The sequence below is a fragment of the Primulina tabacum genome, chromosome 14, assembly GCF_025594145.1.
Source record: "Primulina tabacum isolate GXHZ01 chromosome 14, ASM2559414v2, whole genome shotgun sequence".
Lineage (NCBI taxonomy): Eukaryota > Viridiplantae > Streptophyta > Magnoliopsida > Lamiales > Gesneriaceae > Primulina > Primulina tabacum.
The window spans coordinates 35317400-35330982 of NC_134563.1; the positions used below are offsets into that span (position 1 = coordinate 35317400).

The window sequence follows — 13583 nt, forward strand, 5'->3', positions numbered from 1 at the left end:
CCTTATCTCACTTGGTTAGGGTTGTAATTTTATTATGAATGAAGGATAATTTGATTTAAAATGGCTACAGGTTTTAATTTATCTCACACACAAAAAAAATGAATAAAATAAGTATTGATATTGATATTTTTTTTTTCACCCAACCTTATACTTCAACATCAATACTTATTTTATCATTTATGTATTAATCATTCAATAATATTGTCATCGAAACCAAACATAGCTAAAATTCTAGATTTTTTATAAGTTTTAAAATTTTGTAATCTTCATTAGTATTTTAATACATGTTTTAATTATAATCATTTAATCAACAATCAAATAAAATGTTCTCAAATTCCTCTCAAATGTCAGTCGCTATTTGTTTTAAAAAAATTACAATATTTGATAAATTATTTCACTGTGAAATTCAAATCTTAAAATTAATCTTCCAAACCAGACAAAACTAAACAAAACAGACATTCATGGTTTGAGTTGGTTTGGTTATAAAAATTGCATATCCTGTTGAAATTTTGTAAAACCGATAAAATATGGTTTGCTTTAGATTTTTATATAGAAATGATTCCTAAAACTGGCAACAGTTATTTTCTATTGCATATCGAATGAACTCTCGAACTAATGTAAACTTACTTATTTCATCAACTGAAACATCTGTTATTACTTTTATATATATTCAGTAAGTGTGAATTTTTTGGAGACATTAACATATTTAAATTGTTATTGCAATTATTTTTTTTTTAAAAATACGATTTATCAGTCACCAAATTCTCAAGTTTCAGACATGTCTAGTTTTTTAAGTTATACAAGCTCAAATTAGTGGCATCTGAATATTTCAACGGAAGATTCGTGGCTAACATGCTAAAATCTTACGTATACGCTGGATCAATTAACGTATACAATTTGGCACACATACCTCTAAGCCCTGCGATGTGTTATAATCGGATAGCAAACAAGATTTGGTAATTTTGCAGGCTGTGAAAGGGGTGAGACAGTGTTGGGTTAAGCATACATGAGTGAATATAGCATTGGGATGGGTGACCTCCTGGAAAATTCTCATGCGTCAAGATGCTGACGTTGTGCCGTTTGATATGTTTGGCTAAGTGAGCCGTAAAAGGGTGATACCAGATCTTATCTGGTAATACTGTCTCTGTTGAGGACATGGTCGACGACAGGAAAATGATAAGACAGATCTCTAAAGGATATGAGAGAGCACCAGCAGATAGACACGCATATCTCTGGACTCATGAGCCTAACGGCCCGACTCATTAGCACTCAAGTAGGTGCACTCTACGCTGCCACAAGTATAAGAAAATAAAGTTAGGTTTTGGTTAACAACTATAAATTTTGACCTTGTGATAAGCGCTTGATCTTGTCATATAGGTCATTTTGTTTTTAAGAAACAACACCTGTTTTTGGGTTTAATTGCGAAGATGCCCAATGTTTTCGGTTGTTTTGGGGTGGTGGTCCATCCCAAGGGTGAAGTTTACTTTACTGCTTTGGTGCGAACCCTTGTTCTAGTTTGTACATTAACATGCCTCACTGATTATGGTAAGCACCAGTAATTCTCCTTGTATTTCAATTTTCATATATATTTATTCGTGAAACAGGTCAATCATGTTCATATTTACGATAAAAAGTAATATTTTTGGCATAAAAATAATACTTTTTCATGTGTAACTCAAATAAAATATATGTTTCACAAAATTGACATGTGAAATCATTTCACGAAAGCTTTTGTGTTGATTTAATACTAATCATAGACTCCGAATGTAATTAATTTGGTAAATAAACTAAAAATTCTTAGTAATTTAAGCTCTAAATTAGCCTTCTTTGTTTTCACCCTTTATATATTTTTTTTCAAGATATAATTTTTTTTCTGTGACCCTCATAATGAATAATAACATATTTTAGACTAGTTAATTTAACTAGGCTAAAATTAGGAATATGAAAATTTATAGTTAACTTGATTAAGGATTGAGAAAACTCGATTAGTTATTTTAAATATGACAAAAACTTATTTGAGACGGTATCACGGATCGTATTTTGTGAGACATATATCTTATTTGGTTCATCCATGAAAAAATATTACTTTTTATACTAAGAGTATTATTTTTTATTGTTAATATCGGTAGGATTGACCCGTCTCACAGATAAAGATTCGTGAGACCGTCTCACAAAAGACCTACTCTTTAAATATTATGCCCAAAATTGAGCAATCACTTTCAAAATAGATGATCCATGATGAAAAATCCTACAAATAGGATGATCATTTAAGATACATTCTTCTCTTCATCAATAATCTCTAGAATATTTGATATTTCGTAAGACAATTTGTTTTGATGATTGAATTATTTTCGATGTTTATAGATAAATAAACAAAGTCGGATATAGTTTAAAAATAAAATTACAATAAACTAATATATCAACTAAGTAAATAACATAATGCCAGGCTAGCTTAACCCAACTCGCTGTAGCACATAATCTAAATGAGCTAACTCATTTTTCTACTTCCAAATAGGTCTCTAAAATCTTAACTCAACCCACATTTTTATCATAGTGTATTGGGTTGGCCGGACGAGTCAAATCCAGATCGACTTGTTTATATGCAAGTATATTTATACCTTGATTTGTTTTTTTATTTCTTTGGTAACACACTAAGGGGTGAGAATTTGTCGTGATTTTGTCTCAAACTTAAGAATTTGTTCGAAATCAGGTATAGTCATTGAAATATAAGTCACTGACTCTTTGATATATTTTTATATTCCAAAACATTAGCATTGCCAAAATGAGTCAATTGGACACGCAGACCCGAGATCGGGTCAATCTAGTGTCCCGAAAATATCTTCTCAACCCGTCTATTTTCTATGACGAATCAGATCGATCCAACGAATCAAACCAATTTTGTATAGAATTTGGTGGGGTATGACGTGCTAACCTCGCAACCCATCACAACCCTTCGTTAGGCGAGACGAGATGGATTGTCCCGCATTTCGACAGATTCAAATATTGTCAATCTAACCACATATTATATGCGATGGAGCTAATCTATCCGGACATCAAATAACTAAGTCAACAACAACGTCGACCGTGAACATGCGTTACGCTTGTTGGTGAGCAAGTGTGGGCCTGGTGGGCCCAATTACGTAATTGGTTGCGTTGTTGAAGGCCCATTATATTAAAGCTCATAATTAGAACCGGGACAACTCACTGTAACATCAGTATTAGTCATTTTCCATCTCCAATATCATTTTATTAAACAGTGTAATAATTAATTAAAAAATTCAATATTAATCAGTAAAACATAAATATAAAAAAAGATAGAATTTTGGAACCTAATTGGCAATTAACACCACATCGATCTAATGTTTTGTGACGAATAATAGGATAAAATAAATTATATCGCGAATACAATATAATATTTACAAATTTTGAGATAAATTGGTTGTGGTATCAATTTTTGTTTCAGATCGAACTTTATGAATCCAGTTTGGAACTTTTAGTAACAGTAGGTCTCTTGTAAGACGGTCTCACTGGTATTATTTTGTGAGACATATATTTTATTTGGATTATCAATGAAAAATTATTTTTTTTTATGCTAAAAGTATTACTTTTTATTGTGAATATCGGTAAGGTTGACCCATCTCACAGATAAAGATTCGTGAGACCGTCTCATAAGAGACCTACTCTAAGATGTTGGCTGCTTAGTAAATCATAATAGTTGATAAAATGTCTTCTTCTTGATTATATTATAGCAACATGAATTATATAGCAAGACTATTATATCTAATGTTTTACAATCAATTTTAAGATTTTCTTGTACCAAAATGATTTTATCTAACAAAAGTAATTTTTCACATAATATAAATTTGTTATATGCTCAAAACTTGCATCTAAAGTAATATTATATTATAATATATTATATGAAATTTATTGTAATATAATTGGATGAGTAAAATTACTGCGACCCAATTCCAGATACGAACCATCAGTTTTCTATAGAGCTGTCTATTTTCCTGATAGATATATGCTGCAGGTGGTGGATAATAGATACAAATTTAAAGTTCTCCCTTTATATTTCATTAATTGCACATGACCCCTTACGATTTATTAATCGGGTCAACATTTTTAATCGCTGCAACGCAAGCCACCAGTAGTAATTATATAGTTTCCAACTACCCATCCACGTTAAATGAACGAACTCACAAATCCATCGCTCCAAACAAAAGGAAATGCGATGCAACGGGCACACGGAGACGAACTCATTGGGTGACAAATGTAGAATTTGTTACAATAGACAAGAATATCGCTGAATCTATTCCCGCACTTGTTCTTTCAAATACAGTTGTAGGCATTTATATACAAGGCAAAAGAATAGAAAGCAAAAGAATAGAAGCGTGTTTAGCTAAGTAACACTTTTATGTATAACAACTAATACTAAAACCAACTAACACTCCCCCTCAAGATTGATGTAGATTTAAAACACCAATCTTGGACAACAAATAGGTGTGATGTACCTTGCTCAAGCTCTTGGTAAAAATATTAGCAAGTTGATGATTGGTAGGGACATAGGAGGTCTTGAGTAGCTTAGCTTGAATCTTTTCCCGTATCAAATGACAATCGATTTCGATGTGTTTCGTGCGTTCATGATAAAGTGGATTGGCAGCAATGTGCATAGCAGCCATGTTGTCACAAAATAAAGTCGCTGGTTCTGCAATAGATACACCCATGTCTCGAAGTAAGCCCGTAATCCATACAATCTCACAGGATGTGATTGCCATTGCCCTGTACTCGGCTTCGGCAGATGATCGTGAAACGGTGCTTTGCTTCTTTGTTTTCCAGGACACCAATGAGTCTCCTAGTTTCACACAATACCCTGTAAGCGATCTCCGGGACATAGGGCAGGCTGCCCAATCTGAGTCGCAATATGCGGACAAGTGAATATCACTATTAGCTGATAATAAAATACCCAAACCAGGTGCAGACTTGAGATATCGAACCACTCTAATAGCAGCATCCATATGTGACTTCTTAGGAGAATGTAAGAATTGACTAAGGTTTTGCACCACATAGCAGAGGTCGGGCCTAGTGACAGTGAGATATATCAACTTTCCCACAAGCCTTTTATAGGCATTAGCATCTGGTAATTGGAAGTCAACCACATCCAGTGAGGTTTCTGGGTGAAGAACCAAATCAAGTTCATGGCTTGTAAGCCTGAGATTTTGTTCCATAGGCGTGGCACACGGCTTTGCACCACTTAATCCCATTTCAGATATTAACTCCAACTGTGTATTTTCTTTGACACAATGATATCCCTGCACGAGATCGAGCAATCTCGATGCTTAAAAAATATCGTAACGGCCCCAAGTCTTTAAGATGTATTCTCGAATGAAGAAAGGCCTTCAACTCTTGGATGGAAAGTTCATTATCACCAGTTATTACGATATCATCAACATACACAAGTAGCAAAACTATATATCCAGCAGTTTGTTTAATAAACAAGGAGTGATCATGTTGTGACTGAACATAGCTTGCATCCTTCAAAATGCTGGAAAACTTGTGGTTCCATTGTCTTGAAGCCTGTTTTAGCCCATATAAGGACTTCCTTAACAAGCAAACTTTGGACTCCCCCTGTCTGCTATAGCCCAATGGCATATCCATATAGACTTCTTCATCTAAATCTCCTTGAAGAAAGGCATTTGTGACGTCCATTTGATGCAGATTCCAGCCTTTAATGGCTGCCAAACTCAACATACATCTGATAGTCACTATCTTGGCTGTGGGCGAAAATGTGTCATGATAGTCAATTCATTGTTGTTGTGTGGAGCCCTTTGCTACGAGTCTTGCCTTGAATCTGTCCACAGTGCCGTTAGGATTATGCTTGATTTTATACACCCACTTACATCCTATCGGCTTCTTATTGACTGGGAGATCAACAATGTCCCATGTACAGTTAGATTCAAGAGCAGCAAGCTCCAAATCCATAGCATTTCTCCATCTAGGATCAGTTATTGCTTCATGGTAGTACTGGGGCTCTTTTTCAGAAGATATGGAGGTCAAAAAACTCTGATAAGTTGGATTAAATCTCGAATACGTAAGAGAATCGGAAATAGGATACTTTGATTTAGCTAAATGACTTCGTGGCAACGTTGGACAAGTGTAATCCCTTGTCCAAATTGGTGGTGTTGTGTGCCGAGAAGACCTTCGAGGAGGCAAAGGTTCTGGCTCAGGTGTCTCAGGGATATGTGGTTGATGTGAGGAGATAGAATCAAGTTCGACAATAGGATGAGAGGGAAAAATTTGTGTCTGCTGTTTGGTTTCAGAAAATGGAAACATATTCTCATGGAATACTACATCCCTAGAATAAAATATCCTGTTAGTATCCATGTCCACTAACTTATATCCTTTTTGTGTATTGGAATATCCCAAGAACACACATGTCAATGCTCTAGGGGACAATTTATGATGAGTGGTCAAATTTGTAGCATAACACAAGCAACCAAAAACACGAAGGTGATTGAATGAAGGAACTTTGTGAAACAAAATCTCATGGGGTGTTTTGTTTCCTAAAAGAGGGGTAGGGGTGCGGTTAATCAAGTAAACCGCTGTCAAAACACAATCACCCCAAAATCGCAGTGGAATAGATGATTGAAATCTCAAGGCTCGAGCTATGTTCAAGATGTGTCTATGTTTTCGTTCCACAACACCATTTTGTTGTGGTGTATAGGGACAAGAACTTTGGTGTATGATGCCAAGAGATTGAAACAAAGTTGTGCATTCTAGTTTAAAGAAGTCAGACGCATTGTCGGTGCGAATAACTTTGACTGACATGTTGAATTGATTTTGGATGAGCAAGAAAAAAATCTTAAGGAATTCTTAATATATCAAGTTTGGAGTGCATCAAAAAAACCCAAGTCTCTTTAGAAAATTCATCAACTATGGTAAGGAAATACCTTTCTCCATTGTATGTCACTGTTTTGAAGGGTCCCCAAATGTCCATGTGTAATAATTCAAAGGGACACAAAGTTTTAGAAGTGCTGGCTCGTGGAAAGCGAAGCCGTGTTTGCTTTGATTGTGGACATATAGAGCAATGAGGCATGGAATCACAAGTAGATTTGAAAGGTAAAATTTTCATTCTATCAACAGATATATGGCCTAAACGTTGATGCCAAAGTGAATTATTCACAGATGAACAAACCAATGTACTATCAAGGGTCAATGTATGACACTGTGGCTCAAAACGAGAAGTAGGAAAGTGAGAAAATGAATAAAACCCGGAGTGTGGACTACTTGTTTTCTCCAAGTGATAAAGACCATTTCTCTCTTTACCAATCCCCATGATCTGCCCAGTCTTGAGGTCCTGAAACAGACAAAAGGTGGGGTAAAATGTAACATAGCATTGAAGTTCTTTGGTAAGTCTAGACACAGAGAGAAGGTTGAATCTAAAATCAGGAATTTGTAAGACTTTGTCCAACATGATTGAATCTGTAAGGGCTATGGAACCTGTTTTACTGATCGAAATTTTACTACCATTTGGCAAACCCACTGTCCCAGAGGAGTTAGCTATGGACTTAGGATTTCTCAAAGTTAAAGAATCTCCTACCATGTGCTCATTTGCACCAGAGTCTATTATCCAAGGAACCTTTGTGAAATGAGATATCAAGGATGATTCTTTCTGTCGTGTACCTGCCATATTCACCACAGGTTCACTAGGAGCTTCAACTTTACATTTTTCCAAGTAGCTTCAGAATTTCAGCATATTGAGCTTGGCTGAAAATTGGAGTATCATGTGTTGCCTCTGCCGTCACACCAGATGATCCGCGTTCAACTACATTTGCATCAACTTGTGGCCTTTTATTCTTCACGAAGGTTTTCTGAGGAACACCCCTGCCTTGAGGCTTAAACATTTTATGTCCAAGAGGATATCCATTAAGTCTATAGCAAGTAGCTCGCGTGTGACCATTCCAATTACAATAGTCGCATTTAAGGACCTCTTTCTGCTAATAGTCTCTGCGATTTTGATTAGAAAAAAACACTGCAGAGGCTGGGGCTTCCATAGAAATCATGGCTCGATGAGATTCTTCTTGTGATATTATCGAAAATGCTTGCCCCACAGTTGGTAGAGGAATCATCATGAGGATGTGACTGCGAATTTGAATATAGCTCTCATTTAATCCCATCAGAAACTGAAGTAGGCGCTGCTGTTGATCATGCTCAAGATATTTTCGAGCAGTTGCACATTCACATGAAGGAAGAGTCACCAAGGAGGAATATTCATCCCATAACTGCTTCAGCTTGCAAAAATAGGTAGAAATTGTACTGTCTCCTTGTGTGAGTCTTCCAATTTCTCGATGCAACGCAAAAATTCGTGATCCATTTACCTTGTCAAGTTGTTCTTTTAGGTCAGACCAAACCACAGACGCTTCAGTGGCGTAGACAATGCCTCGAAATATATCCTTCGAAACTGTGTTGATGATCCATGAGAGGACCAGAGCATTACACCTCTTCCATTGTTGTATTGTAGGAGCTCCAGCATTGGGGCGTTTGAAAGTCCCGTCAATAAAACCAGTTTTGTTCTTCGCACGCAATGCAATTAACATTGCACGACTCCACACACCATAATTCTCAGTACCTGTTAGCTGATCATTGACGAGATTCGTACCTGGTGTGTCCGAAGGGTGTAAGAACAATGGATATTGAAATTGGGATTCACAGCCATTCCAGATGGAAAGTCTCCTGATCTGTTTAATCGTGAATTCAGCAACGAGCAATTGTCCGAACTCAATCTCAAGTGAATTCAGATGTGCGCTGATAATCCATCGATTTCTCCTGCTCTGATACCATGTAGAATTTGTTACAATAGACAAGAATATCGCTGAATCTATTCCCGCACTTGTTCTTTCAAATACAGTTGTAAGCATTTATATACAAGGCAAAAGAATAGAAAGCAAAAGAATAGAAGCGTGTTTAGCTAAGTAACACTTTTATGTATAACAACTAATACTAAAACCAACTAACAATAAAAATGACCTACCATACATGTGAGCGATGGCACTAAGGCCATCACAAGAAATATCAATTTCATGGGAATAAAATTATCACATCTCATAAAAAATATATTTTATTATTGAATAAAATTATTTATCATTCTAAAAAGATACTAAACGTGAGATAAGAGTTATTATTTATCAATCCCTCTCTTATCCAATGTACCAAACTATCTTATCCAATGTATCAAACTATACCTTAGCGTTTTATACTGTACATACATAGTACCTTGTCTCGTATTTGGTGGAAGCAAGCAAGAGCTCATCCTCATGCAGTCACATGTTGGTGGCCCTCGTGGATATTACACTGTCGTTTCAATTTCTACTTTAATTTTGTCACCTTTCTATAGATTTTTAATTTCTGTTAATAAGAAAAATTGAATTAACCCTCAGTGATACAACATACAAAAATAAATATATAAACTCACGCATTAAAAATTCTCGATACTGAATGCATTTCATAAAAAGTCCTTATTTGAAAGTACTTTTTCTTTTAATCCCCATTATCTGGACGCAGAAATCCTTGTGAAGAAATGTTAAAAACTCATTTATTCAAAAGATGATTAAAAAAAAAAAAAACTCTTTTTACTACTATATCGCATTACATTGTTTCTAGCTGTCAATAAAAGTTTAAATTGTAGCACCTGAATAGTAAAGTCGATTACTGTGGAACTAAAGCAAAGAAAACAAGAAAATTAACGGGATAATATTCATGTAGGATACACCATACATCAATGTTTGTGCCACAAGCCAATAGCGAAGATGAGTGATGTGACAAACTGAGACAATCCAAAATATTTGTATCACCTTCCCATAATAAATCTCTATATTTGTAGTTGCACATACTAAATTATCCTCCGTGCAATGTTGAGATGAAAACAATGACGTCTTTCTCCTCCAGCGTTGTATCAAGCTGTCCGCTGAGTTCCCAATCACAGTCATTCACGAGAACCAAAACTCCAGGTCTTCTGCATGTGCATCAGATATGAAACCAATGCATCAAATTCCAGTTATGCTTAAAAGTCATTCTAGGGAAGGTTACAAGCAATGGATAATTTTTTTCTTTGGATGAAAATGTTGAAGACATATAATTATTCTCGACCCACCTCCATGAACTCAAACTTTTGAGACAAAAGTAATTTCTTGCATGAACATAGAACCATGAGTTCAAAAGTCTAATATTTGAATTTCACAAAAGTTGATCTTGAGTAGTTATAACTGAGACTCTACTGCCCCAATATCTGATCAATATATATACAACACCTACATATAAATTTCAGGCAGATTTCCTACATCCCTAACTCACAAGTGATGGGCATATTCAAACGTAAAATTATTGTTGGGCCACACGGATTAGCTCAAAATTTTGGGAAAAAAAATTTCTAACCGAACATTGCTTGAAAATTGAATCATCAAGGCACGACATACAACAACTGTAAGAAAGGACTCCTTTTTACTTTTCAGATAAACGGTTATAATGAATGAGTTACTTACACAGTATCCCCTTTCAAAAACATTTCGGGCCTTTCCTTAATCAAATTGGTGCGGACCCAAGAGAGCAAGTGTTTCATAGTTAGTTGCTGAAAATCAAACAAAATACACCATAACTTCATATGGTCAATAAGCGAGAGAAAAAATCACAGATTAGTGGTGAGGAAAAAAGAACTGTAATTCAGAAGAGATTCACCTGGTTTTCTTCAGCCTGTAGGTCGACATTTACTTCATGAATCTTCACAGAATTGCAGAGAAGTTCCAGTCCACCACTGTTTTTCCGAGGAACGGACTTCAAAATATCAGCAAACAAGGAAGAAGAAAGAAAACTGTGGCGGTAAATTATAAAGTTTATATACACTGACAAGCAGTCAAAAGATCAAGCCCATTATATATTCCATATAGCATGAATCATTATCAGTTAAATAGGTCTGAAGTGCAAACGAATTAGCCAAACTTCACTGTCTTCAAGCAGCTGAACAATGCCATGACCAAATTCCAACAATAACCAAAACACGGTATATCGGTGCGTTCATGTGGTCACGTATAACTAAGAGCATTACCATAAGCAAAACATGGTATAGTTAAAAGAATTTATATGAACATACACACATAAAAAAAAGTGTGGTTTAACTACATTCCTGGAAGTATATCTATAATTTCCAACTTCCCTTTTCAAGAAGGCACTAAGGGTAAGTGTGGTTTAACTACATTCCTGGACATATATCTATATTTTCCAACTTCCCTTTTCATGAAGGCCCAAAGGGTGGCAAGGGCGAAAGAAACTTAAAAGAATGATATAGTACGTGAACAGCAAACATGAACTACCAGATTGAAATACTCTCATTATAGCATCATCTTTTGCTCAAAACGCAGTAAAATAAGGATCCAATTCTTATGTAGCTCCTCAAATCAAGGTTTCTTTTCAAAATCCCATTTTTAGAACAAAAGGGTTGCGAACCTGCTTTCTTCAGCTGCCCATTTGATTTATAATCTTATTTTAGATCAGAATAGCAAACGAAAATGGAAAAAAGCAAAGTTAAAACTCCAGTAAAGAGAACATAAGCTAGATCAAATTCAAAGCTAATTAAAGGGTCCAAATTCGTGCCCTGCTGGTAAATTACATGCGCTAGCCGCTTGCAAATTTCTTCAACTGGGTTCGCAATTCTTACTCCATTTTCCAGTAACACCAACACTAACATGCAAAAAGAAATAATAGAAATTGATTTTTTTTTTTAAAGAGAGAAATTACCCGAATTCGAGCGTCAGCTGCATAGCTTAGGAAACCCGGGAACTTGATTTGCAGAAATCCCGATGGAGGGTTTCGACTTTAGAAAACGTACAAGCGATGCCAACAAAATTATGGGTGAAGTGCGTTTTTAAATGATAAACGTTATGGTGAACGATTTTCAGGTCGGCAGTGGGCGCAGCTTTGGGCTTGGGCTTGGCCTTGGGCTTTGGCCTGGGCTTCGACATGCTCTTTGGCTTGGGCTTTGCAACAAAACATAAAATAAAAACCTTATCCAAATCCAATTATTCGTAGCCCATAACAGAAACCCTCCAAACCGAAGCTCTGCGCCAATCAAGAAAGAAACGAGGAGAAGAGAACTCGACACTGCTGCTCTACATTCTCTCTTCAGCACCTTTCCTATTACAATAAACTGAGGTTAGTTTATCTTTCCGTCAATAACGGTGGAACGAACTTTTTTCCGTCCAGGAATGGCCGATTTACCCTCAATTCTAATTTTTCCGACGACGCAGTGTGTGGATGTAGAAGAAGAAGCATGTCTTAGTAGAGAGAGAATGAAATCAGCAATGTTATGAAATTATAGAAAACTGTGTACAAAAGTCAGGATGGATTCATCTGATAAAAACACCATGTCTTTGTGCGAACGGTTTGATAAATTCTACTTTACATATGTGATTCGAGTGCGGTAATTCGGGCGCTACAGAGCTAGGCTTCATAATCTCTCATGGATTTTAGAACTGAATTATGATTGTCGAGCATCTGTGCTGTCGGGGTGTGACAATATGCATTGTTAGAGGTGGTACCCTAAGGGAAAATGTAGTAGCAGACCTAAGGGATAGCCTTGTAGAAACTAATTATCCGATGAGATTTCATCATATGTAACTATATGCGTTTTAGAATAAAACAAATGTTCATCAGTTGTCTGGCCAAATGAATGAATGTCATCTTGTATTTTCCCATTACATTTATCATTCTTACAGTAAGGTGCTTTGAAAAGGCGGGGTCTCGAGCCATTTAAATGACACCTGAGTAGGGGTTTCACTCTTGAAGGCATTTGCTTCATGGAAGAGCTGAGACTCAATCTTACTTGAGTGCACGCCGTAATAACTATTATAATATCTTTATGATGTCTTGTTTTAATTTAGTTGGTTTAGTGGAGAACTTGTACGAAGTTGCAATTTTTTCCTGCATTAATGTTGCTGATGATTTCTTTTCTCACAGAATTTTCCATAGCAAGATTTATCCGCGTGGTTGCATTGTGGAAGTAGTAGGAAATCAAATCATGAGGCTCTTAACCCATAATATGCTATCATCAAATATCAAAGGTGTGACTAATGGCTTCCCATTACGGATTGAAGCAGAGAAAGTAGTAGAAAAGACGGTGGATTTCAATGCTGACTTCTTAAAGAACATGTTTGCAAAGGTTGAATGGAATGCTTTGGTGGAGGCCTCGAAAACCATGGGTTACTTTGAGCTACCCGACAATGTGGAATCCTCCATGCTCGAATCTGATGATTTCCTTCAGAAGTTCCATCACGCCCTCCTCGAGCTTCACCTTGAAGAGGGTGCAATAATTTGCCCTGAGACGGGTCGTAAGTTTCCTGTCAGTAAGGGGATTCCCAATATGCTTCTTCATGAAGACGAGGTTTGAACGTCTCTTGAATGTGGGATCTTTGTGCTTGTCAAGAACTGAAGTTGATGTTTGTGGGATTTCAGTGTTGTTGCTTGTTGGCTATGGGAAAATCTTTTCTTCCTTGCGTATTTATAGCTACATTTGCATGCATAATTTCTCGTCTTTGTTC

The 13583-nt window shown here is 36.1% G+C and overlaps 2 protein-coding genes across 2 annotated transcripts; one reads left to right on the forward strand and one right to left on the reverse strand.

The window, feature by feature from the left end:
- Positions 1-9741: 9741 nt before the first annotated feature.
- On the reverse strand, positions 9742-11922 carry LOC142525506 (ubiquitin-related modifier 1 homolog 1-like). Its single transcript, XM_075629821.1, has 4 exons — positions 11785-11922; positions 10729-10804; positions 10536-10621; positions 9742-10009 (listed from the first exon to the last, which is right to left on the reverse strand). Exons 1-4 carry the CDS (start codon positions 11805-11807, stop codon positions 9892-9894), a joined length of 303 nt encoding a protein of 100 aa, XP_075485936.1. The 5' UTR covers positions 11808-11922; the 3' UTR covers positions 9742-9891.
- Positions 11923-12045: 123 nt separating this feature from the next.
- On the forward strand, positions 12046-13567 carry LOC142525464 (multifunctional methyltransferase subunit TRM112 homolog A-like). The gene is made up of 2 exons (XM_075629768.1): positions 12046-12198; positions 13003-13567. Exon 2 carries the CDS (start codon positions 13064-13066, stop codon positions 13430-13432), a length of 369 nt encoding a protein of 122 aa, XP_075485883.1. The 5' UTR covers positions 12046-12198; positions 13003-13063; the 3' UTR covers positions 13433-13567.
- The last annotated feature ends 16 nt before the right edge of the window (positions 13568-13583 follow it).

Coding starts and splice junctions, on each gene's coding strand:
- LOC142525506 (XM_075629821.1), bottom strand. CDS start 11,807: ATGCAGCTGACGCTCGAATTCGG. Junction 10,805..11,784: donor CAGCTGACGCTCGAATTCGG/GTAATTTCTCTC, acceptor TCGGAAAAACAG/TGGTGGACTGGAACTTCTCT. Junction 10,010..10,535: donor TTTTTGAAAGGGGATACTGT/GTAAGTAACTCA, acceptor ATGCACATGCAG/AAGACCTGGAGTTTTGGTTC.
- LOC142525464 (XM_075629768.1), top strand. CDS start 13,064: ATGAGGCTCTTAACCCATAATATGCTATCATCAAATATCAAAGGTGTG.